This window comes from Leptonychotes weddellii, chromosome 1, assembly GCF_054177405.1.
Source record: "Leptonychotes weddellii isolate Sample4059 chromosome 1, ASM5417740v2, whole genome shotgun sequence".
Classification (NCBI taxonomy): domain Eukaryota; kingdom Metazoa; phylum Chordata; class Mammalia; order Carnivora; family Phocidae; genus Leptonychotes; species Leptonychotes weddellii.
The window spans coordinates 16,770,231-16,797,124 of record NC_138369.1 but is presented as its reverse complement, the minus strand read 5'-3'; the positions used below and the strand labels follow the sequence as shown (position 1 = coordinate 16,797,124).

The 26,894-nt window shown below is 39.8% G+C and overlaps 1 protein-coding gene across 1 annotated transcript in view; it reads left to right on the top strand.

Moving 5' to 3' along the window:
• DCAF1 (DDB1 and CUL4 associated factor 1) overlaps nucleotides 1-26,894 on the top strand; it is a 64,280-nt gene that overhangs the window by 27,779 nt on the left and 9,607 nt on the right. Inside the window, exons 12-21 of the mRNA XM_081818571.1 lie at nucleotides 3,396-3,520; nucleotides 4,483-5,746; nucleotides 6,332-6,530; nucleotides 7,466-7,548; nucleotides 8,129-8,213; nucleotides 10,987-11,220; nucleotides 11,797-11,890; nucleotides 12,669-12,773; nucleotides 12,983-13,056; nucleotides 13,593-13,694. Of these exons, the coding sequence (XP_081674697.1) occupies nucleotides 3,396-3,520; nucleotides 4,483-5,746; nucleotides 6,332-6,530; nucleotides 7,466-7,548; nucleotides 8,129-8,213; nucleotides 10,987-11,220; nucleotides 11,797-11,890; nucleotides 12,669-12,773; nucleotides 12,983-13,056; nucleotides 13,593-13,694 (2,365 nt within the window). The remainder of the gene's footprint in view (nucleotides 1-3,395; nucleotides 3,521-4,482; nucleotides 5,747-6,331; nucleotides 6,531-7,465; nucleotides 7,549-8,128; nucleotides 8,214-10,986; nucleotides 11,221-11,796; nucleotides 11,891-12,668; nucleotides 12,774-12,982; nucleotides 13,057-13,592; nucleotides 13,695-26,894) is intronic.

Sequence of the window (26,894 nt, the reverse complement as noted above, 5' to 3'; positions counted from 1 at the left end):
TGAACTGAATTGAAATTTTGGGCATGAATCTGAGAAACTAGATTAAGGAGGATATTTTTATTTTTTAAAGTTTTCATTTGTTAGAGCAAGAGAGCGCCGAGCACAAGTAGGGGGCGGGGAGAGGGAGTAGCAGGCTCCCCGTCAAGCAGGGAGCCCAGCGCGGGGCTTGATCCCAGGACTCCAGGATCATGACCTGAGCCGAAGGCAGACGCTTAACCGACTGAGCCACCCAGGTGCCCCAGGAGGATAATATTTTTAATTTATAGAGTACTTGTTTATATTTATGGTTTTGATAATGATGAATACTGCACAATAGGCAGGGATCAGCATCTGTACTTTCAGAGAAGCTGTATGATTTACATAGCTGCAGAGGTGGGGTTGAAGTCCTGTCTTGAGACTGCAGTCCAGTATTTTTTGGTACTTAGACTTTAAATATCTCTCTACTGCTTGACAGCCACATGTAATGTTTATCTTCCTCTCACATAAAACTGTATTTTGTGCTTTTGTTAAGATTTTCACAATTCAGTTAAGAGCTGTTTGGGCAGAGCAGGATGAGGCTCAGAAAAGGACAGCTGATAGAATCAGGAGGTTGGGTGGGTTCTATTTGAGGATGATGTAAAAGAATGAAAACTATATTTTGGAAACAATAGAATCTGGAGAGAAGACAGCAATGAAGTTTATAAAGATTGGTTCTTTACCTTCTTTACCTATCCAGCCATTGCCATTAAAGACAAGACAGGCTTATTTAGGGTGCATATGGTTTGTTTGAGAAGTGTCAGGATATTAAGTCTAGGGAGATACTTTTGGAGCCGCCATTTTCAAACTTTTTGGTCTCAGGACCGCTTTACTGTATTAAAAATTATTGAGAATCTCAGAGTTTTTTTTGTGTATGTGTGATAAATCTATTGATATTTAACAATTAGAAAATAAAACTGAGAAAATGTAAAAGTATTTATGAATTTACTTAAAAATAATCTGAACTCGGGGCGCCTGGGTGGCTCAGTTGGTTAAGCAACTGCCTTCGGCTCAGGTCATGATCCTGGAGTCTCGGGATCGAGTCCTGCATCGGGCTCCCTGCTCGGCAGGGAGTCTGCTTCTCCCTCTGATCCTCCCCCTCTCATGCTCTCTGTCTCCCATTCTCTCTCTCAGATAAATAAATAAAAAATCTTTAAAAAAAAAAATAATAATCTGAACTCATTGCATATTAGCACTTTTAATGAAAAATTTCCAGAATAAAACCAGATAATTTCAGCAGGGTTTTTAAATGTCTGCTTAATATCTCATATCTCCTTCTGTATTCACTCTTTTGTGACTTCATATATGACCTAGCCTCTGGAAAGCTCCAGTATCTACTTGTGAGAGAATGAGAAAGGAAAATAACATCTTGGTGTTAATATGAAAATAGTTTTTACATCACAGGACCTTCTGAAAGGGCCTCAGAGATCCCTGGGGTCCCCTAATCACACTTTGTGAGCCACTGTTTTATTAGAGTATTAAAGTAGGTTAGTATATTTACTTGAACTTTGCTGAAAAGATGATGAAAGCTCTGAAGAGAACTAGGAAGATTATAAATACATTTTTTGAGTGGTAAATCCATATTTGGATTACTAAGAAAATATAAATATGTTTGGAATACATCCTTTAAAAGTTTTTTTTTTAAGATTGTATTTATTTGCCAGAGAGAAGGAGAGAGAAAGCACAACCAGGGGGAGCTGGAGGCAAAGAGAGAAGCAGGCTCCCTGCTAAGCAAGGAGCCTGATGCAGGACTCGGTCATGACCTGAGCAGAAGGCAGATGCTTGACTGACTGAGCCACCCAGGCATCCCTAAAAGTTTTTTTACTTTTATTTTTTTTTTATTTTTAAAAGATTTTATTTATTTGACAGAGGGATAGAGAGCACAAGTAGGCAGAGTGGCAGGCAGAGGGAAAGGGAGAAGCAGTCTCTCCACTGAGCAGGGAGCCAGACATGAGGCTTGATCCCAGGACCCCAGGATCATGACCTGAGCCGAAGGCAGCTGCTTAACCGACTGAGCCACCCAGGCGCCCCTCGAAGTTTGTTTTTAAAAATAAAATTAAATACTTGTTTCGGTTTAGAATATACAGAACCTTAGAAAAGAAAATTATTCTTAGCCACTGTTAATTTCTCCAGTCTTTTTTCCATAACATATGTAAATAAACATAATGGAGATCATAGCATTTAACCAAATTCATCTTTTTTATGAAATTCAAAATACAAAAAGGTACAGAGACTAATAAAACAACAACTCAGTACCCAGGGTTGGCACGTGGTGGCATTACTTACTTCTTTCTCAGTTCCTTTTCTGCCTCCCCACAGTGACCAGTCTTATGAAGTGCATTCTCTCCATGTTTTTATATTATACATATGTATGTGTATGTAAACAATGATGTACTTTTTTGTATGTTTTTAACTTAATATAAATACTGTCTGGTATGCATCTTTTGCAGCTTGCTTTTTTCACCCTTATGTTTCTGAGATTTATATGTGATATTTATTTGAACTCTTGTATTGCTATACTAGTTTATTATCCTATTGATGGACATTGGTGCTTGTTATTTCTTTTTTCCTGTCAAGTGAATGGTACCACAGAAGACCTTTTGGAGTCTCTTTGAGGATATGACATATATAATCTGGATTGTAGGGCGCCTGCATTTCATATTTAGTAGATGTTGCATACCATTTTCAGCAGGATATGGGAGTTTTCATTTCTCTACCTTTTTCTCAATAATTGTTACTGTCAGACATAAAATTTTATATCTTATGTTTTCTGTTTCATTAATGTTGCATTTTGAGTCTTTCCCTTTGTCCTTTAGAGTTCTCTGAAAACACCTGTCTGTAGCTGCAGAGTAGTTCATCATATGAGTGTACCATAATTTAACACACATGTATTCCTATTGTCTTTGTAGATTTTCTAATTCTTTTGTTATTTTAAATAAGCGATAATGGACATCTTAACACATAAATGCTTGTTTGTACTTTTGATTAGGACGGATTCGTCCAGGTGAAATTCCTGGGCTAAAACTTACACACCTTTTAAATATCTTGTTTCCTATTTCTAGATCATTTTTTCAAAAGAGGGTCCTATTTCTGTTCCCACCAAAAGTTTGAGAGCATTTGTCTTTATACATCCTTACCAGCATTGGGGATTATCCTTTGTTTTTAATCTTAGCAGTTTGAGTGGTGAAAATTCCATCCCCATTGTTTTGGAAGTAATATCATGGTGACTTACAAGTCCTCTCTTGATGTCATGGCTAGGGATGGAGCCCACACAGGTAGTAGTTCTGATCCATTGTGTATCTCTCTCTCTCTCTCTCTCAACTGTTGTTTCTTTTGGCTGTATCCTAGTTTCCATTTGAGTAATTGTTTTTCCTCTCCAGGAATGACACTGTGCGCTTTGCCTTGGATGTCCTGGCTATTCTCACTGTTGTGCCAAAAATCCAGCTCCAGTTGGCAGAATCAGTGGATGTGCTGGATGAGGCTGGCTCCACTGTCTCCACTGTAGGTAGGTTGTACCTTTCCATTTTTGTGATTGTTTGGTCTGGATTTGTTTTTATTTGCTGTTCTGTTTTTGTTTACTTAATTTGTCTATTTTGTTTACTTAATTTGCAATATTAGAACAGAAAGTAGTAGTGGAGGGTGCCTTGTCCCATCTAAGTTGTGCTGTACACTTTTATATAAGGGAGTTGTGTTAGTGAACTCAGATTTTCTGAGTGGTACATGTGCTATGATGGGACGTATTCATTCTTGAGAACCTTGTACTCTGCAGAGTCTTGTGCTAAAAATAAAGTTTATGGGAAAAATGGGTTGGGGCAGACAGTAAAAAACTTAAAGCAAATTTGTAATCTGAGCCCTAACAAAATCAGTTATTGGCAAGCCACTCAGAATGGACAAAAGCTATCATACACAAGAACAAAAGGAAAATATGGTTTGTTTGAAAATATACTTTATTAAGAGCAGCACACTGGTAAGGGCTCCTGCTAAGGTGAGCATGCAAAGTGGTGTGACTGGTTGTGGGTCTTGGGGTGCACCACCACTTTGGGGAGAAAGCCTGAGGTGCAGCCACTTTTTTAACTTTCTTCATATATATAGCAGAAAGGGTTCCTGGTGCCATTGTGGCAATCAGGCTGAGGGCTCTTCCCTTTTCTGCTAAAGGTTTTAATTTATTCCTGCTATTTTTGCTCACCTTACCCAGGAAAAATTGCACATGACCCTTGGTGTCTTCCATGTAATACTGACATCATTCCCCTATTTAACAACTGCGTATGAGGTATTGCATCATGAAGATACAGTGTAGTAGAACTGATTGTATTTTGTTCAGACAATTCCTTGTACTTTAATAAAAAGGTATAGTAGTTTTAAGTGGAACAAAATGAATAGAAGTCTAAATTTTGACTCTGGAACAATCATTGAAGTTGTCTGTTTTATGAGGAACAATATAAAATGTTTTGTATTTCTCCCCCATAGGTATCAGCATTATTTTGGGAGTGGCTGAGGGTGAGTTCTTTATCCATGATGCTGAAATTCAGAAGTCAGCACTTCAGATTATCATCAATTGTGTGTGTGGCCCAGATAACCGAATTTCCAGTATTGGCAAATTCATCTCTGGAACTCCTCGGAGAAAGCTGCCTCAGACTCCCAAAAGCAGCGAGCACACCCTGGCCAAGATGTGGAATGTGGTCCAGTCCAACAATGGCATCAAGGTGCTCCTGTCCTTACTGTCCATCAAGATGCCTATCACCGATGCAGACCAAATAAGGGCTCTGGCCTGCAAGGCCCTGGTGGGCCTGTCACGCAGTAGCACTGTCCGGCAGATCATCAGCAAACTGCCTCTTTTCAGCAGCTGCCAGATCCAGCAGCTGATGAAGGAGCCTGTCCTGCAGGACAAGCGCAGTGACCATGTCAAGTTCTGCAAGTATGCCGCTGAGCTCATTGAACGAGTGTCAGGAAAGCCACTTCTCATTGGCACTGACGTGTCTCTGGCACGACTGCAAAAAGCAGATGTTGTTGCCCAATCAAGGATTTCCTTCCCTGAGAAAGAGCTGCTTCTGTTGATACGAAACCATCTCATTTCTAAAGGGCTTGGGGAGACAGCAACTGTGCTGACGAAAGAGGCTGACTTGCCCATGACTGCTGCCTCTCATTCATCTGCCTTCACCCCAGTCACTGCTGCTGCTTCTCCTGTCTCTCTTCCCCGAACCCCTCGCATCGCCAATGGCATTGCAACTCGACTGGGAAGCCATGCTGCTGTGGGTGCCTCTGCCCCTCCTGCCCCCACTGCCCATCCTCAGCCACGGCCCCCCCAGGGTTCACTAGCTTTGCCTGGCCCATCTTATGCAGGCAGTTCCCCCTTGATTGGTAGGATCAGTTTTATCAGAGAGAGGCCATCACCCTGCAATGGCAGGAAAATCAGAGTGTTGCGGCAGAAGTCGGACCATGGCGCCTACAGCCAAAGCCCAGCCATAAAAAAACAGTTGGACAGACATCTTCCTTCCCCACCTACGCTGGACAGTATCATCACAGAATATCTTAGAGAGCAGCATGCTCGCTGCAAGAACCCAGTTGCCACCTGCCCACCTTTCTCTCTCTTTACTCCTCATCAATGTCCTGAGCCAAAACAGAGGCGGCAAGCGCCAATAAACTTTACCTCAAGGCTAAATCGCAGGGCATCATTTCCAAAGTATGGAGGGGTGGATGGCGGATGCTTTGATAGGCACCTTATCTTTAGCAGGTAAGGAGAGGCCACCTCCCTGGGAATTGGAATGATTCTGCTATTTAAATCAAAATGTGTGGGTGATACCGGCATAGAGTGATGAATCCAGAAAGCCAGACTATTTGTTGGCCTGAAATACCAGTGATTGTCACTTTATGTGAATACATGAGTAATGTGACTCTACCCCCTTCTGTCAACCATGGGTTCCTTGTGTGATTGTTGTATATTGTTAAGATACTCTGTGTTCTTGTTAGAGCTAGTATTATTTCTAGAGCCCATGCACCATGCTGTGTCTAACTAGATTCCCAAACTTGTTTTTGTGCTGGTCCAAGTTGTCTCCTGTTTTGATTCTTCACAAATCTCACATAAAGATGATGGGATTGCAGGTTTTAAACATGGGGATTTTTGTTATTTAAATTTGGGAAGTAGAGGTCCTTTTCTCTCGCTTAAAATGAAATCATGAATCACTGAAGGTCACTGTGATATTTTGGAAGAAGCCATTTGAAATATAAATGCTTTGTTTTTTTTCTTTCAACCTTCTAGCAAAGTTTTCTGTTTTCAGAGTCCTTGTGCATTCTTTGTCTCTGATTCTCTTTTGCTTAGGTTCCGTCCTATTTCAGTGTTCAGGGAAGCCAATGAGGATGAGAGTGGCTTCACTTGTTGTGCGTTCTCAGCACGGGAGCGCTTCCTGATGCTTGGCACCTGCACTGGGCAGTTGAAGCTCTATAATGTGTTTAGTGGACAGGAGGAGGCCAGCTATAACTGTCACAACTCGGCTATCACACATCTTGAACCTTCTAGGGTAAGGATCCCTAGGTTGTTCTCAGTCATTCTTCTAAGATGGGTTGGTGAACTGTCAGCTTATGGGCTGGCATTATATATAAACTTGTATCCATGCTCATCCGTCTATGTATGGTCTGTGGCCGCTTCTGTACTACAATGGCGGAGTTGAGTAGTTGTGACACAGACCATATGGCTTACAAAGCCTGATGTATTTACTGTTTGGCCCTTCAAGTAAAAGTTTACCAATCCTCTTCTAAGAGGGGGAGGTGTGTGTGGGTGTAATTTTTTTTTTTTTTTTTAATTTGCCTCAGATGGAAACAGTCTATCAACTATGATTACAAAAGTTTTCCTTTTGTGTCAGGAAGAAATCTCAAAGTATGCGTTTTTAGGAAACGCATTATAGGATTCTAGTGGGTCATGGTTTATTAGTAGTATTCTATGGATGGAATTGATACCTTTGTTATTTCTAAAAGTCAGGACTGTTAAGATGACAAGGATAATTTTCCTGATTTTAGAGTAAAGAAAACTCAGTTTTTATTGGGCTTTTTTTTTTTTTGAAACAATTGTAAGAGTCTGTAAGAAAGTCTAGCAAATATTTTCAGTTGACTGATATTTCAGATGAGGGAGACTGAGGAATGTGGCCAAATATTAAGAAAGGAGGAACCATCCTTGACTTCTTTCCAAGTTTTCTCTTCCTCTGCCCTTGGAACTATTGTATTTTTTGTTACTAGGTCAGGAGGATTTAGTATTTTCTTAAATTTAAGTATTTTTTTAGGACATTGCATGTGTACATATTAAATTCTAGCAGCTTCAACAATTTCTTGGTTCTTTGGAATTTTTCTGTTTTCTTTATAATACGACAATATTTTTTAAGCTTATATTTTAAAATGCTAAGGTCAGATAGCATTTATATAAACACATGATTACCCACTGTGGGCCTCCTTCTTCTTTTAGGATGGGTCCTTACTGCTGACATCTGCTACTTGGAGCCAGCCTCTGTCTGCACTTTGGGGAATGAAATCAGTATTTGATATGAAGTATGTAACTACTTTTATAACCCTAGTCTTTCTGTTCTACAATTTACCTAATTTATATTCCCCTTCATCCAATTCTTCAACTTGAAGCCTTTTGGGAAAAGACAAATGCCGTGAGTTATTGCTAATTTCTCTCTTCCTCATCTGTGGCTCATGTTTAATAAGATTGTATCCTTTTTAATTCCAGGATATTCTTAACAAGTATTCTTACCACTCCCATCACACAACTGACCCTTCACTAATCCAAAATGGCACATCTGTGTATTTTCTCATGTTCACATTTGACAGTTGCACTCTTTGCTGGGGTATATTTCAAAGACATGGGTGGCCTCTTAGCCATTTTTTTAAACCAAGTAACTCCTGTTAATTACTTATAATTAATTCTTTTGGATCTTCTTGGTCAAACGTGGAGGAAATTTTTTTTTTTTTTAATCTTAAGTGTACAATACTTCCTCTTTGGTTGCTGGGAATCCTCAGATGGGTATGGTCAGGCAGGAGGCTGAGACTCATGTTTATTTTCAGTTGGTTGAGTGAGTATGTTCTGAAGGTCCATCGCTTAAGTACTTCTGTTGTTTGTCTGTAGGCATTCCTTCACAGAAGATCACTATGTTGAGTTCAGTAAGCATTCTCAGGATCGGGTCATAGGTACAAAAGGAGACATTGCCCACGTAAGTGCTTTAGAATCCACTGTTTTCAAGCTAATTATACCAATTTGTACTCAAAGCTTCTGGACTGAAGGACAGTCCTAAGGGTAACAACAGATTACTTAGTGATATTTTTTCTAGATAGAATCTAGAAATGTAATAAGGTAGTTCTAAGTTACATGGGACCAAACATGAACTAATCTGGCAACTCGAGAAAGATGTCATCAGCACGGCAGTTATTTTCAAATACTTATTTAGTTTTAGGTGAAATGTAAGTCCCTGCCTTTATGAAGCTTCACTGGGGAGACAATAAATATAGAAGCAGATATATGATATGTTAGGTGTAAGTGCTGCCAAGGAAAAGAAGCAGGGTAAGAGGTAGGAAGTGGTGGTGGTGGTGTGATGGACTTGTGTATTTTATCTAGGATAATCAGTATCACTGATTGGGTGATGTTTAAGGAGTGTTTTGACGGTAGTGTGGTGTCATAGATATCTGGGGGAAAAGTGTTTTAAGTGGAGGGAATGTCAAGGGAAAAGCCCTTACTTGGGAGATGAGAGAGAGAGAAGGGGGAACAGGTCAGTGTTGGGGGGAGGGGGCGACACATATCATAGTAGCATCTTATAGGGTGTTGTTAGGACCTCTGACGTTTCCTGCATGAGATGCAGACACTGGAGGGTGAGCAGAGGACACATGATTGGATGTAAAGGTCCTAAAGTGTGAGTCTGGTTTCTGTGAGAGAAGCAAGAGCAGGCTTTCCAGTTAGGAAGGTGTCATGCTAGCCCACATGTGAAGGCTGCAGTGGGGCTGGCCCCAGGTGGGCATGGCGCAGGTGATGAGAAGTGATAACAGCTGGGCCCTGGGATTCTGGACACATGCAGTTTGTTATTCTATTAGACATTCAAGTAGGGAATGGGCAGTTGAATATATGAAATGGGAGTTCAGGAGAGGTGTGGAATAGGAGATATAAATACAAGAGTTATCTACATGCCGGTAGTCTTGAGCCATGAACCTGGATGAAATCATTAAGGAGGCTAGAGAAGAGAACTGTGGGGACGGTCCTGGCATGTGCCAATATTTCAGATTTGCCACGTGAGGAGGGACTTGGGAGGGAGACCAAGAAGAATGGCCAGTAAAGCAGCAGGAGACCTTAGGAAAAAGATGTGCCACAGAAGGCAAGGGAAGATCTTTTTGAGGAATACTTGATCAGCTGAGTCAGAAACTATTGATGGGTATATAAGATGAGAATTGAGAGGTACTTTTGATTGAACAATGTGGAGCTTATTGTTAACCACATGAGGAGCTAGTTCTATGCACCAGGGTGACAGTCTGATTGGAGTAGGTTCATGAGAGAACAGGGAAGTGGAGACACTGAGTAGACACAAATTTTCTGAAGTGTTTTTGCTGAAAAACAAAGCAGAGAATTGGGGTGTAGTAGCTGGAAGGGGGGTGTGGGAAATATGGGGTTGTGAAGGGAGGGTTTATCTCAAACTGTTCATTTGAAAATGTTAAAATACATAAAAAAATTGAAAGAGTAGTACATATACCTACCACCTAGATTCAACAGTGTAATGTTTTGCCATTTTCTTTTTGTCTAAATATGTATGTATGTATTTCTGAATCATTTAAAAGTAAGTTGCAGATATCATGACATTTTATTTCTGAGTCTTACAGCATGCATATTCTAGCAATAAGGACATTTTACTACATAATCGTACTCTATTAAATGTAAGAAAACTTAGAGTAATTCCCAAATATCATCTGATATCCATTCCATATTCAGTTTTCCCCATTGTTCCTGATGTGTTTGGTTTCAAATGCTTTTTGTTTTTTTTGAACCAGGATCCAGCCAAGATTCACATATTGCATTTGGTTGTATGTCTCACTAATGTTATAAAGCCAAGAACCATTTCTCCAGTTTTCATGACATTGACTTTTGAAGAGACCAGGCTAGTTGTCTTGTCCCATGATCTCGATTTGTTTGTTTTCTTGTGGTGTCTCCTTATTTGTTCCTATATTAAAGGAGGATTTTTTTTTTTTTTTTTTTTTAAAGATTGGAGATATTACAGCATATGTGTAAGCTGTTGGGAAAGATCTGGTCTCTGCATGGGTTGTACATTGTAGACTTTGGAACTTTTAGTATTGTAGGGCTAAAATATTGGGAGATTTTAAGGAGAAAGGGGAATTTCATTGATGCCTTTCTTCAAAAAGTGGCCCTTTATTAGTATTCCATGGGTAATCATTGGTCAATCCATATGAATTTCTCCATTTCAATTGTAGAAACATTTTCTGTTTCTTGAAAGGGGTAGGGGTAGAAGAGGGTTTTCTTATCTTTATTGCGATCTCTTTTTTCATTTTCTTTTTTTTTTTTTTAAGATTTTATTTATTTATTTGACAGAGAGAGACACAGAGAGATGGGGAACATAAGCAGGGGGAGTGGGAGAGGGAGAAGCAGGCTTCCCGCAGAGCAGGGAGCCTGATTCGGGGCTCGATCCCAGGACCCTGGGATCAGGACCTGAGCTGAAGGCAGACGCTTAATGACTGAGCCACCCAGGCGCCCCTCTTTTTTCATTTTCTTGTGGGAAAGAGACTTTTCAAACCTTGAATGGGAACCACAGCACTTAAACTTTGCTTGGATTGGTGTAGTCTTCCTACTTTTCAGGTATTCTACAATATTAGGGCTTTCATGATTTTGGTGGGATTTGGAAAGCATGGAGAGATATTTTACACAGCTTCTCTTTGAATTGTCAAAGGATGGATTGGTCTGATTTTTCTCTTCCCGCCCCTTCTTCTCTAAAGATTTATGATATTCAGACTGGCAACAAGCTGTTGACTCTGTTTAACCCAGATCTTGCCAACAACTACAAGAGGAATTGTGCCACCTTTAATCCTACAGATGATCTTGTCTTAAATGATGGCGTCCTCTGGGATGTCCGCTCTGCACAGGCCATCCACAAGTTTGACAAGTTCAACATGAACATCAGTGGCGTTTTCCATCCAAATGGACTGGAGGTCATCATTAATACTGAGATTGTATCCTTTACACCTGTGTCTTACTTTCCATTTGTTAGCTGGTTTGTGATGCAGAAATAATCTTTCTACCAACATCCTATTAAAGTATCCACACAGGTAATAATTTGGTGCCTCTCCTTTGAAGTGTTAATCTCCAGTGGTTGATAATTACCAATGACTTTGACTAGCATGTTTTTCTTTGTATTGAGAAGAGTGACCAGATTCCTGCCTTGTGCTTCTTCATATATTAAATAACTGGCTTTTATGTCTTCAGAAGGATTTTACTTTTGCACTACAGAAATCAATTGCTAGACATAAGAGTAAAATGAAGTGTTACTGTTGAGAGGATGGGAATTCATGTCGCTTTCATGTATATGAGGATATCATAGGAGATTTTCAGGGATATTATTCTGTAATATACATTCTACATGCTTTTGTTCTACTCTGAAAGCATTTTTATTTTACCTTTAAAAAAGCTTAACTTTAAAGCATTCGTATCTCACAGGAGGGGAAAAAAGTGATATTTCAGAATTTCCCCAATGAGGTTGCATAAGAAATTTTGTATAAAATAGGTTTCCTTGACCGCCCTCTTCCTAGTGGGATCTTCGCACTTTCCATCTTTTACATACAGTTCCTGCTCTGGATCAGTGTCGTGTGGTGTTTAACCACACGGGGACAGTGATGTATGGAGGTAATAAACTTTTTACTTTTCTTTTTCTTTTTTTTTTTTTTTAAAGATTTTATTTATTTGACAGAGAGAGATACAGTGAGAGAGGGAACACAAGCAGGGGGAGTGGGGAAGGGAGAAGCAGGCTTCCTGCGGAGCAGGGAGCCCAATGAGGGGCTCGATCCCAGGACCCTGGGACCATGATCTGAGCCGAAGGCAGACGCTTAACGACGGAGCCACCCAGGCACCCCACTTTTTACTTTTCTACATTATTTTTCTCCCCTCTCTTTCCTCTCATTAATTTGATACTTTTTGTTTGGAAACGTCTCTCAAATGTGAATTGGAAAGCGTTTGAAGGTTGTAACATAAAAGATAAAATGATAGCACAAATGGTGACAAAGTTTGTTGATGAAAATAATGTTGATTTAGGATGAAAGGCCACTGGCTTTGAAGATAACAATTAAATCTTGCATAGAAAGAAATTTCATGCATTAATTTCCCATCTGTATCATCATCCTCTCAGTCTCATTATGAACTTGAAGAATCTTTGCGTTTGTGGTCTTGTGATGTTGTAAGCCTTTAGCTATAATACTTGTTGAGAGCTCGATGAGAGGTTGAGGATACTGTTTGGGGTAGGCAAGGAGGATGCACTGAGAGGAACTAACTAGATAGAGTGAATTTACTACAAGGAAACTGAAGTCTTGACTGTCCATTAATATTTCTGCACTTGTGAATAAGGGATGTTTCTGATTTCTAATAGTGTTTTGCTCTTTGGCTCCCTTTCCCCCTTCCTCCCAATTAGCTATGCTGCAGGCAGATGATGAAGATGACTTAATGGAAGAGAGGATGAAAAGCCCATTTGGATCATCCTTCCGGACATTTAATGCAACTGACTACAAACCTATAGGTAAGCATGAAGGAGCTGACATTGTTCATTTTGTCATGTTTTGGTTTTCCTTACTTAAGATCATCCCTTTTCTGTAATTTTTCACTGAAAGGCCAAGAAGTTATGGAAATAGTTATGAAAAATCACCTTGAAATTCTTTTAGAGGAAAAGCTGGTTTTAAGGTCATAACAATAGTGCAGTCCTGAATCTTGTCACGTTCTGTTTTCCAGCAACCATTGATGTGAAACGGAACATCTTTGACCTGTGTACAGACACCAAAGACTGCTATCTTGCTGTCATTGAGGTAAAGGGAACCAGCAGAAACCCTGCTGTCTTGTTCTGATCTTTATGATCATTTTCAAGTTATACTACAGGCATTTTTAAGGTGATCTAAGATATGTTTTAAAGTTGATGCATTTCCGAAGGTGTAACGTTATTGATAACCTACTCATTTGATGGGGAGATATATATTGTAAGAGAAATAATAAGAAAATCCCAATATAAAACAACGTGGACAATCTGTCCCATCTTCTAATATCTTGGATTCACTGTCACCCCTTTCTTAGAGGAGCCTGTATCTCTTGCCAGAGCAAGACAGTTCATTCCAAGGATGGTGGTCTCTCTTTTGCCTGTATCCCTTGCTCTGGGATCAGCCTTCTCATCCTGCTTTTTTTCCCTTTCTGTGTCCCAGGCATAACATTTTCAGAGTTCAAGAATTTTGGGTATCAGAAGCTTTGATAGTTGTAGGGTTAAAGGGCATGGGTGCCAGTCATAACTGAGATGTAGATGTGCGCCTTCTGAAAACTAACTGCTCTTTGTGGACTGGGTATTCTCTTTCAGAACCAAGGCAGCATGGATGCTCTGAATATGGACACAGTGTGCAGGCTGTATGAAGTGGGCAGGCAACGTTTGGCAGAGGATGAGGATGAAGAGGAGGACCAGGTCAGTGGTCTTTGAGATTTCTTGTTGCTGAACAATGCTTTATAAAACAGTATGTTATGCTCTGCTGCTTTTTGCTATAAAGATTTTTTAATAACAGCCTTTGCTACCTGTTGGCATATTCTGCAGGCATATCATCCATAAAATTACTAAAATAACTAAAACTCAGAAGAAAGCAGATTTTTGTTATTATAAACTTTAACTCCAGTACCTGATGGTCCTGTGAGTTCCATTTGTAGATTCATTTGGATGTTAGCAATCTCAGAAATTGTTTTGGAGGTTTTCTTGAACTCACTTTTGGGACCAGTGCCCTGTGTGGCTTCAGAAAGAGCAGCCCCCATATTCTCAGTGTCAGTACAAAACAGAAAAGTCAGTCTGCTGAGATGGGTCTTCGAAATGGCTTAAGCTTTATAAAGGTCTGGTTTGCATTTTCTCAATTTTATGGCATAGTCTCTTTTCACAGTAATGGATTGGAGCTTATAAGTAAAGAAGATTTTGACGCCTTTGGAAATTAAACATTTATTAAATGTGGGTAGATAGTATGTCTCACAGAATCTTAGTTTTTTTTCGTAGGGAATTTTAAGTTATGGTCATAGTGTAGGTGCTTGCCTATGTGGTGTGTCACTGTCCATTCTGAAGTGTTTCTTAAACTTCTGACTTTCAGCAGATCTTTCCTGTCAACTGGGCTCATACCACATTCTCTATGCATAAAGCTCCTATAAACATCCATGTATAGGCTTTTCTGTGGACATAAATTTCAACTCCTTTGGGTAAATACTAAGGAGTGCTGTTGCTAGATTGTATGGGAAGAGTTATATTTAATTTCATAAGAAAATGACAAACTGTCTGCCAAAGAGGCTATATACCATTTTGCATTTTCACGAGAATTCTTGTTGTTTCACATCCTTACCAGCATTTGGTGTTGTCAGTGTTTTGGATTTTGGACATTCTAATAGGTATGTAGTAGTATATATATATATATATATCAGTATTTAATTAAATTAAAAAATTAATAGACATTCTTTTAGTTGAACAACCGCTACACATAATCAAAATGTGTCGTTTGATTTTTTGGAGTAGAAAGGAACTAAGTAAGGTCTTGGAGTTTTATGAGCCTGCTACACATATTTTCTGAAAATGATTTAACTGAGTCTATTGACACCCTTCCTGATGGCTGGTACCAGACCAAAAGGAAGGAGACTTTCTCCACAATCCCTCTGGGCTCCTCCCCCACTTCAGGAAGCTTCTTTCTAAGTGGAAGGCTCTCATTGTTATTTTAATTTGCATCTCCCTGATGACATACCTTGTGGAGCATCTTCTACATGCTTATTTGCCATTTATAGATCTTCTTTGGTGAGGTGTCAAAGTCACTGGCTTATTTCTAAGTTGGGTTGCTTGTGTTTTTATTGAGTTTTAAGAGTTCTTTGAATATTTTGGCTGATAGTCCTTTATCTGATATGTTATTTGCAAATATTTCCTCTTAGTTTGTGGCTTATCTTTTCATTCTCTTGACAGTGTCTTTCACAGAGCAGCAGTTTTTGTCTTCATGAAGTCCAGCTTATCATTTATTTCTTTCATGAATTGTGCCTTTGTGGTTGCATCTAAAAAGTTTTCAAACTCCAGGTCATCCAGATTTTCTCCTGTTATTTTTTAGGAGTTTTATAGTTTTGCATTTCACACTTAGGTCTGTGATTCTTTTTGAGTTAATTTTTGTGAAGGGTGTAAGGTCTGTGTCTAGGTTTATTGATTCATTTTTTTTTTTTGCTTGTAGATGTCCAATTTAAATACCATTTGTTGAAGACTTTTTTCCCATTGTATTGCCTCTGCTCCTTTGTCAAGGATCAATTGACTATTTTGGGGGGGGGAAGGGGCAGAAGGAGAGGGAGGGAGAGAATCTTAAGCAGGCTCCATGTCCCACGTGGAGCCGGACACAGGGCTCTATCTCACGACTCTGAGATGATGATTTGAGCTGAAATCAAGAGTTGGAGGCTTAACTGACTGAGCCACCCAGGTGCCCTCAATTGACTGTTTTTATGTGGATCTATTTCTAGGCTCTACTGTTCTATTGATCTGTCTGTATCCTTCAGTACCTCACTGGCTTGGTTACTGTCACTTTATAGTAAGCTTTGAAGTTGTGTAGTGCAGTCCTCCAACTTTGTTCTCCTTCAGTATTGTGTTGACCATTCTGGGTTGTTTGCTTCTCCATATAAACTTTTGGATCGGTTTGTTGATATCCACAACATAACTTGCTGGGATTTTGAATGGGAGTGCACTGAATTTATTTATAGATCAGGTTAGGAAGATCTGACATCTTGACAATATTGAGTCTTCCTATCCATGAACATGGACTCTCTTCATTTATTTCTTTGGTTTCTTTCATCTGAGTAATGTAGTGTTCCTCCTACAGATCTTGTACATATTTTGTTAGGTTTATACCTAAGTATTTAATTTTGAGAGGTGGGGCTAATGTAAATGATACTGTGTTTTTAATTTTAGTTTCCACTTGTTCATTGCTGGTGTGCAGGAAAGCTGTTATATAGGAAAGATTGTGAATTAACTTTGTGTCCTGCAGCACTGCTATAATTGCTTAATCCGGTTTTGATTATCAATTCTTCAGGATTTTCTGCGTAGACAATCATATTGTCTGCAAACATAGTTTTATTTCTTCCTTCCCAGTCTGTACCCTTTTTTTTTCCTGTTCTTGTCTTACTGTATTATCTAGGACTTCCGGTATGATATTGAAAAGCAGTGATCTTGATTCTGATCTTAGCAGGAAAGTTTTGAGTTTCTCACCATTAAGTATGTTGTTAGCTGTGGTTTCTTTATAGATAGATGTTCTTTATCTAGTTGAAGAAGTTCCCCTCCATTCCTGTTTTACTCAGAGTTTTTAGTTATGGGTGTTGGATTTTGTTAGTCTTTTTCTGAATCTGTTGATGTGATCTTTTTTCTTTAGCCTGTTGAAGTAATGAATTACATTAATTGATTCTAAAATGTGAACCAACCTTGCATAGCTGTAATACATCCTATTTGGTTGTGGTGTGTAATTCTTTGTATACAGTGTGCAGTATGATTTGCTAATATTTTGTTGAGGATTTTTACATCTGTGTTCATGAGAGATGTGGACTATAGTTTTCATTTCTTGTGCAGTAGTCCCCCCTCCCAGCCCCCCATCTGTAGTTTCGCTTTCCGTGGTTTCACTTTCCGTGGTTTCAGTTAACTGCAGTCAACTCCAGTCTGGGAACAGATGGTCCTCTTTCTGATGTATGGTCAGAAGGTCAGTAGTAGCCTATATCACAGTGCCTCATTCTCCTCACTGCATCTTATCATGTAGGCATTTTATCTTCTCACATCATCACAAGAAGGGTGAGTACAATACAATCAGATTTTGAAAGAGAGACCATATTCACATAAGTTATTTTAATCTCTCACTGTGCCTAATTTATAAACTAAACTTTGTCATAGGCATGCATGTATAGCAAGAAATATATATAGGATTTGGTACTATCCTCAGTTTCAGGCATCCACTGGGGTGGGGTGTCTTGGAACATATCCCTGTTGGATAAGGAGGGGGGTACTACTGTAATGTCTTGGAGTTGGTATTAGAATAATGCTGGACTCATATGATGAATCGGGAAGTATTTTATCTGCTTCTGTCTTCTAGAAGAGATTTTAGAGAATTGATATATTTTTTTTATGTTTAGTAGAATTCATCAGTGAATCCATATGGGCCTGGTGCTTTCTGTTTTGGAAGGTTATTAATTATTGATTAAGTTTCTTTAATAGCTAAAGGCCTATTCAGATCATCTATTCTGTGCATTTTGGCGAATGGTGTCTTTCAAGGAGTTGGTCTATTTCATCTAGGTTATGAAATTTGTGGGCATACAGTTGTTCATAGAATTCTTTTATCCTTTTAAAAAAATTTTTTAAAGATTTATTTATTTGAGAGAGAGGGAGAGTGCTCATGTGTGAGCAGGGGGAAAGGCAGTGGGGTGTGGAGCCCGATCTGGGGCTCGGTTCCACGACCCTGAGATCGTGACCTGAGCCGAGGCCAAGCTGAGCGCAACTGACTGAGCCACCAGGTGCCCCAGAATTCTTTTATCTTTTTAATGTCCATGGGATCTGTAGTGATGTGTCCCCTCTTTCATTTCTGATATTAGTAATTTGTGTCCTTTTTTTTTTTCCTAGCCTGGCTCGAGGCTTATCAATTTTATCAATCTTTTTTCTTTTAAGATTTTATTTATTTATTTGAGAGAGAGAAAGCTAATGAGAGAGAGCTTGAGCAGGGGAGGGGCAGAGGGAGAGGGAGAAGCAGGATTCCCACTGAGCATGGAGCCTGACACAGGGCTCAATCCCAGCACCCTGGGATCATGACCTGAGCCAAAGGCAGATGCTTAACTGACTGAGCCACCCAGGTGCCCCTAATTTTATCAATCTTTTTAAAGAACCAGCTTTTGACTGCATGATTTTCTCTATTAATTTCCTGTTTTCAGTTTCATTGATATCTGCTCTATTTCTGTTACTTCTTTTTTTCTGCTTGCTTTGGATTTGATTTGCTCTTCTATTTCTAGTTTTCTAAGGTGGAAGCTTAGCTAACTGAATTTAGGTCTTTATTCTTTTCTAATGATATGCGTTCAATGCTATAAATTTCCCTCTATGCACTGCTTTCACTGCACCCCACAAATTTTATAAGTATGTGTTCATTTTCATTTAGTTCAAAGTATTTTTTGAGATTCCTTTGACTCATGCTATTCAGAAGTGTGTTGTTTAATCTCCCAAGTATTTTGGGGTTTTCTAGCAATATTTTTGTTACTGATTTTTAGTTTAACGCCGTTGTGGTCTGAGAACAAACATTATATGATTTCTATTTTAAATTTGTTAAGGTGTGCTTTATGGCCCAGAATGTGTCTATCTTGGTGAATGTTTCATGTGATTTTGAGAAGAATGTGTATTGAGTTGTTGGACAAAGTAGTCTATAGATGTCCATTATACTCAGTTGTTTGATGGTTTGATCACTTCAACTATCTCATTACTGATTTTCTGCCTGCTGTATCTTTCCCTTTCTTTCTTTCTTTCAAGATTTTATTTATTTATTTGAGAGAGAAAGAGAGCATGAGCTGGGGGAGGAGCAGAGGGAGAGGGACAAGCAGACTCTGTGCTAAGCTTGGAGCCCGATGTGGGGCTCAGTCCCAGGACCCCGAGATCACGACCTGAGCTGAAATCAAGAGTCGGATGCTTAAGCGACTGAGCCACTTAGGCACCCCTTGTATCTTTTCATTTCTGATAGAGGGGTATTGAAGTCTCCAATTAAAATAAGTGGATTCATCTGTTCTGTCAGTTTTTGCCTCCTGTATTTTGATGCTCTGTTGTTAGGCAGATGTATGATGAGGATTGTTATGTTTCCTTGGAAAATTGACCCCTTTATCATCATATAATGCCCTTCTTTATTCCTGATAGCTTTCCTTGGTCTGAAGTGTGCTTTGTCTGAAAGTAATATAGTTATCCTGGCTTTCTTTAATTCATGTTAGCATGGTATATCTTTCTCCATGCATTCATTCATTCATTCATTCATTTTAAAGATTTTATTTATTTATTTGACACAGAGTGAGCACAAGTAGGGGGGCAGCAGGCAGAGGGAGAGGGAAAAGCAGGCTCCCCACTGATGCGGGGCTTGATCCCAGGACCCTGGGATCCTGACCTGAGCTAAAGGCAGACGCTTAATGACTGAGCCACCCAGGCGCCCCTCCATGCATTTATTTTTAATCTGTATGTGTCTTTATATTTAAAGTGGGTTTCTAGTGGACAACATGTGGTTGGGCCTTGTTTATTGATCCATATTGATAATATCTTTTAATTGATGTATTTGGAGTATTGACATTCTAAGTGATTATTGGTATAGTTGGCTTCATTTCTGTACTTGTTACTAATTTTTGATTCCCTTGTTTTTTGTTGCTGTTTTTGTCTGCTACTCTTTATACGCTTTTTGTGGTTTTAATTGAGCATTTTTCTAGGATTCTGCTGTCTTCTTTGTTAGCATATTAGTTATACTTTTTTTAGTGGTTGTCCTAGAGTTTGCTATATATATACCTTTACAAGTAATCCAAGTCCATTTTCAAATGACACTCTACCTCTTTACAGGTAGTACAAATACTTTATGATAGAATAATCCTAATTCTTCTCTCCTTTCCCTTGTTTTATTGCTGTCTTTCATTTTACTTATGTATAAGCATACATAAGCACATGTACATATATACATAATCATATATAATCACACATTATTGGTGTTATTTTGGATAAACTGTTACTGTATAAAGATCCATTAAGAAAAATAGGGGCACCTGGGTGGCCCCGTTGGTTAAGCATCTGCCTTCTGTTCAGGTTGTGATCTCAGGGTCCTGGGATTTGAGCCCCGAGTCAGGCTCCCTGCTCAGCGGAGAGTCCGCTTCTCTCTTCCCTTTGCCCCAACCTCCTGCTCGTGCTTACACGCATGCTCGCTCTTTCTCTCAAAATAAATAAATAAATAAAATCTTAAATAAAAATAAAATGTTTATTCTACCTTTACTGGTTCCTTCTCCACTGCTCTTGTTTTATATAGATTGGAGTTTCTGACCTTGATCATTATCCTTCCCTCTGAAGAATTTCTTTTAACATTTCTTGCAAGATAGGTCTACTGGCAACAAATGCCCTCAATTTTTGTCTGAAGAAGACTTTATTTCTCCACTTTCGAAGGATACTTTCACAGGACAGGTTTGTGAAATTCTAGGTTGGTGGTTTTTGTCTCTCAACATTTTAAGTATTTCACTTCCCTCTCTCCTTCCTTGCATGGTTTCTGAGGAGATGTGTGGTACAATTTTTATCTTTTCTCCTCTTTAGGTAAGGTCTTTTCCCCCTCTGGCTTCTTTAAGGATTTTTTTTTTTTAATCTTTGATTTTCTGTAGTTTGAAAATGATGTGCCTATGTGTAGGTTTTTTGGGCGCCATTTATCTTGCTCAGTGTTCTTAGAGCTTCCTGGATCTGTGGTGTGGTCTCTAACATTAATTTTGACAACATTTTCAGTCATCATTGATTCAAATATTTCTTCTTTTTCTTTCTTTCTGATTTTTTTTTAGAGAGAGAGAGGTGGGAGGGGGAGATGGAGAAGGAGAGAGAATCTTAAGCAGGCTCTATGGTCCAGCGTGGAGCCCGACATGAGGCTCGATCCCACGACCTTGAGATCATGACCTAGCCAAAATCAAGAGTCAGACGCTTAACTGACTGAGCCACCCAGTTTCCCCCAGATATTTCTTTTTTTCTCTTCCTTCTAGAATTCCTGTTATGTGTATGTTACACCTTTTGAACTGATCTCAAAGTTCTTGGATATTTTGTTCTGTTTTTCAGTCTTTGTTCTCTCTGCTTTTCAGTTTTGGTGGTGTCTTTTGAGATATCCTTATGCTCTGAGATTCTTTTCTTAACTATGTACAGTCTACTAATAAAGCCCATCAAAGCCTTTCTTCATTTCTGTCACAGTGTTTTTAATTAATAGTATTTCTTTTTGGTTCTTTCTTCAAATTTCCATCTCTCTGCTCCCATTGCCTTTCTCTTCTTGCATGCTGTCCAGTTTATCCATTAGAGAGCTCCCTTAGCATCTTGATCATGGTTGTTTTAAATTCCTGGTCTGATAACCCCTGCGATATCTAAGTCTGGTTCCAATGCTTGCTCTGTCTCTTCAAACTGTGTGTTTTTCCCTTTTAGTAGGTCTTGTAATTTTTTTTTTCAAAGATTTTATTTTTAAGCAGTCTCTGCACCCAACGTGTGTGTATGATGACTGGGGCTAAAACAACCCAGAGATCAAGAGTCGCGTGCTCCAATGACCGAGCCAGGCAGGTGCCCTATAATTTTTTTCTTGATAGCTAGATATGATGTGCTGGGTAAAAAGAACTGCTGTAAATTGGCCTTTAGTAATGTGGTGGCAAGGTGTGGGGGAAGGGAAGTGTTTTATAATCCTATAAGTAGGGCTCAGTGTTTCAGTGAGTCTATACCTCTCTACTATGAACTTCACACATGCTTCTGAGTTTTTTCCATCCCCTTTTGGAGGGACAGGGTGGCTAGAGTGGACTGGAGTTGGGTATTTCCCTTCCCCCAGGTCAGTTAGGCTCTGGTTAAATAGTTTCTCCTGAGGGCAGGCCTTGTTAAGAACAGAATGCTCTGATGTATTTCAAATTGGTACCCCCCCCCCCCCCGCCCCCGCCCCGTGGGAAGCCCAAGGCGATTTTTCTCAGATACTCACTGTGAGAACCTGGTCAAGTTCCTGGAGGTCAAACTCACTAAAGTGTGGGGGCCCTGATGACTTGGTCCCCCTGGAGTTTTTCTTAAGATTTATCCTCAGAATTGTGTCTAGCAATTTGTGAGTTATAGTGCAGGTTTCCCAACCTTGGCATTGGTTCCTATGGAGGTTTATCCTTTTGGGTTTATGCTCTGACAGGTTGCAATATTCTGCATTTTCTTGTTGGTGTCTCCAGTTTTGGGGGCAGTGATGCCCCTGTGACCCCATCTCTCTGTCAAATCTAAAAAGAGTTGTTGATTTTTCAGTTTGTTCAGTGTTTTGTTAAGGATGGTGACTTTCAGCTCACATGCCACACTGGAAACCAGAAGCAGTACCCTGGTTTTTTGAATGCCATATTTATTTATTTATTTATTTATTTATTTTTAAAGATTTTATTTACTTATTTGACAGAGAGATAGAGAATACAAGTAGGCAGAGAGGCAGGGAGAGGGAGAAACAGACTCCCCACTGAGCAGGGAGCCCGATGTGGGGCTTGATCCCAGGACCCTGGGATCATGACCTGAGCCAAAGGCAGCTGCTTAACCAACTGAGCCACCCAGGTGCCCCTTGAATGCCATATTTATTAAAAAGGACAATTAGGCTCTGGAATTTAAACCACTTCACCCAGTGCTACTAGGGATTCCCTAGTGTGGAAGGGGATTTCTGTTAATGCTTTCCAGCTGCATGGCTTGGAGGGTCCTCAGTGATCTCTTTGGTTTCATGAGTGAGAGGAGCCTGTATTGTTTAAAGCTCATGTGAGTTCTGAGATATGGGTAAAAGGGAGAGGTCTTCAGAAGGATACTTGAGATTTTTTTTTTTTTTTAAATAGGCTCCACGCCTAGCAAGGAGCCCAGTGTGGGACTTGAACTCACAACCCTGTGAGTTCAAGACCTGAGCTGAGATCAAGATTGGACACTTAACTGAATGAGCCACCCAGGCACCCTTTGAGATCTTTGATTTGTTTGTGACATGGATCTTCATATTTTCTTGAGTGCTGTACTATTTAACTGGTACATGTTGGTAGTGTTTCTTGGTAGTAGAGCTTGTAAGTGGTATTAGATCCTGCAAACGTCATGTGGTTGCCTTGGTTTGGTTTCTTAATAGTGTCTGTTGTCTGTTCTTTTATTCTTGTGGCCTCTTGTTACCTTAGTACCCCCACTCCCTTAATGCACACTCTTTTCCACTATAGCTGTCATGAAGCACGATGTAGTTTATCCTTGAACAGATCTAGAAGATGATGTTGTTGAGCTATTTGTCAGTATATTACAGTGGTACAGACCATCTCGTCCTCTATGGCTTCATTTATCACTACCCTTGTCACTTGTAGATCATTACCACGTATCAGTTGTCTCAGGCTTCTTGGATGTTACATGTTGTACTGTAAATCTGAAGCAAAAATTGGGTTTAAGTTATTTATGAACACCATTATTCCTACCCTCCTATATCTTCGCAGTTTACAAGGGAATGGAAATAATAGTCTTGGGACTGTCACCTGTGGTCCAGTCCATGTGGTACCATTATCTTTGAGGAGGAGGTCAGGAAAAGAGAAGCTAGCATTGCCCTAGGGCTGCTATTTTTGGGGTTGGCCTCATTCTTTTTGCAGACATGAAATGATGAGAGGTGAATTTTCTAATGGCTGGCTATGGAAGCAAGAGACAACCATAAAGGAACAACTTAAGAGGAAGGATTTCTTGATTCTTCTCCCGTGCTTCTGTTTAACTTTACTTTTGGAGAGGTTAAGAGAGAAAGAGATTAGAAAGGGGGTGGGTACAGTAGTTTGAACTTCTGAGTCTGTGGTGCAGGAAGGTAAAATAGAGACTTTCTTGTCATGGATAGCCAAAGTCGAGAGGGGCAGGCTCAAGAGGACCCTAATGAGTGGCCCTAGGGCCCTGTTCATGGAAGAGCCTAAAAGCTTCTAGCTGGAAGGGGACTAGGTGTAGGCAATGTAGGTTAAGTTAGCATTGCTTCTGGATTTCAAGGCTTGTTTCATTACATACTGACACCACTGTCCTTAGGGATTATCTGGTGCATTTTATATTTAAAGAACCTCCTTAGAGAACTGGTTTTACTCTTTTTTTTTTTTTTTTAAAGATTTATTTATTTATTTGAGAGAGCGAGAATGAGAGAGAGTACATGAGAGGGGGGAGGGTCAGAGGGAGAAGCAGGCTCCTTGCTGAGCAGGGAGCCCGATGCAGGACTCGATCCTGGGACTCCAGAATCATGACCTGAGCCGAAGGCAGTTGCTTAACCAACTGAGCCACCCAGGCGCCCTGGAACTGGTTTTACTCTTAAGCCTGTGGCATTTTGATTTTGATTTTGATTTAGAGGTGTTTTAGTGGGATATACCATATCTATCTAAGCACATTTCTTTTGTATCCTGAATTCTGTTGATTCACATGTCCTCCTGGAATCTTGTAGTGTTTTGCAGTATTTACTATCTCCATTAGATTTCTTTCTTCCCTGTGCCAGCTTGATTTTATTTTTAACTCACTTTCCTTTGTGTGCTTCACCTAATTTTAAAATTAGAGATTTAGTTTTCTTACAAGTCATTTGCCATTCAAAGTTTTGTCCTTGTCTATATATCTGCTCTCAGGTCTTCTCAGATGTCCCAGGTATGACTTCTATGGCTCAGGGATGCCAGCACCTGTGACTGACTCCTTTGAATTTGCCTTTTTACTTTAGCAAAATAAAATTAGAAGTATGAATGGTCAGCTGCCACCTGATAAAATGGTCCAGCATAAAGTGCCTATATAAATATTTATTTATTTAAAAAGCTTTATTAAGATATAATTTACATACCACAAAAATGGTTGTTTCTTGCCCTTATGTTTCAGTAAGTTTGGAGATTAATAAGGGATGAATGGAATCAATATATTGTTGAATGAAGACATAGATGATGTATTTGACATCCATAAATATTTGGTTCCTAAGGGTGCTAGTCCACCAGCCTTCAGGCATTTGATGAAAGCAGAGATAAGCCAGTCACTTATCAAAGCTTATATCCATTGGAATTTTGGTATCTGTGTTGTTTTTTTACAAATTAATTCAGTCAACTTTGATGTTGGCTTTTAGGAAAATTATAAAACCTAAGATTAGTAATTGATCATTGTTCCTAGATTTTGAAAAGGCAATACATTTCAACTAATTATAGTTAACCTTAAATTAAAAAAGCAAAAACAAGGGAATAATGCTGTCTTTTCTCCACTCCATTTTGGAATCTGGGACACACTGTGTGCTGTGCTTCCTGTGTGTTCTCCACTGCCTAGAAGCGGATGGTAAGAGTCTTTACTGATTACACACCTGCTGTAAGCCTGGTCATTGATTCCTGAAAGGCCTTTTTTCCCCCCTAAATTTTTAAAATGTCTGTTAGATTCTGTCCATGAGAAGAAAAATACAAGTGTTTATGACTCTGAAATTAGCCTTTTTTTTTTTTTTTTTAAAGATTTTATTTATTTTTCAACAGAGAAAGAGGGAACACAAGCAGGGGGAGTGGGAGAGGGAGAAGCAGACTTCCCGCCGAGCAGGGAGCCCGATGTGGGGCTCGATCCCAGGACCCTGGGATCATGACCTGAGCTGAAGGCAGACGCTTAGCCGACTGAGCCACCCAGGCGCCCTGAAATGAGCCTTTTAATGATTGTTAACACCAGGAACAAGAGTCAGAAGGAGAATAATAAAATATGACACGTTGAATGAACTGTCAAGAGAGTATGCTCAGGTTATATTTATTTTTTATTTATTTATTTTTAAGATTTTATTTATTTACTTGAGAGAGAGAGCACAAGCGGGGGGGCAGCAGGCAGAGGGAGAGGGAGAAGCAAGCCCCCGCGAAGCAGGAGCTCTCTGTGGGGCTTGAACCCAGGACCCTGGGATCATGACCTGAGCTGAAGGCAAATGCTCAACTGAGGCATCCCTAGGCTCAGGTTTTTGTTTTTTTTTTTAAGATTTTATTTATTTTTTGACAGAGAGAGACAGCGAGAGAGGGAACAGAAGCAGGGGGAGTGGGAGAGGGAGAAGCAGGCTTTCCGCTGAGCAGGGAGCCCGATGCGGGGTTCGATCCCAGGACCCTGGGATCGTGACCTGAGCTGAAGGCAGATACTCAACGACTGAGCCACCCAGGCGCCCCCCTAGGCTCAGGTTTTGATTACATTTTTATAAAGCTATCATAGTTTTTAGATTAACTGTTCTTAAAGTATGACCAGAGATTTGTTTTTCTAAGAGGTTGGTTGTATTTTTGAAGGTAATAGAGGCTAAAAGCTATTTCTCTTGAAAATGAGACATGTATTCAAGAAGAATTTTGAATGGTCTAGAAACAGATGCTGCACTAATTTAAAAAATCAAATTGTTTAAGTCCTAGAGAACGAGACAGTTGGATGTAGCAGAGAAGGTCAGTGGAATACCTGGAATTACCTTTTTGGTTCTGTCACAGGGAGTCTGTGGATAGAGGGTATATTACAGAAAAGGAGAACTTTAGAACCAGAAGGTACTCAGAGGACATCTTGTGCAGAGGTTCTTCATTAGGGGTGCACTTCACAGTTCCTGGGCAAACTTCCAAAATCCACCTGTGTGAGCTTCACTTAGAAAGGTTGGTTCTGTTCAGCCTGGACCCTGGGAGTGGTTTAGGAATATGTATTTTGGAAAACTTTTTCCCAGGTGCTTCTGATGATCACATCTGAATAGGAGCCACTGATTGAATTAAATCACCTCTTTAACAAGAAATTGAGATTCACAGAAGTTGGCGTTAGAGAAATGTCCAGTAAATAGTGCTTCCGTTGTAATTCTGGAACATGGGCAGTGTTGATGGAGCTCCTGGGGTTTTGGATCTGGGAATGGATAAGACCATAGAGAGCTGGAGAGACTGGAGATGAGCAAGAGAAGGGAGAGTGCATTCAGTGAGTGTAATGAGA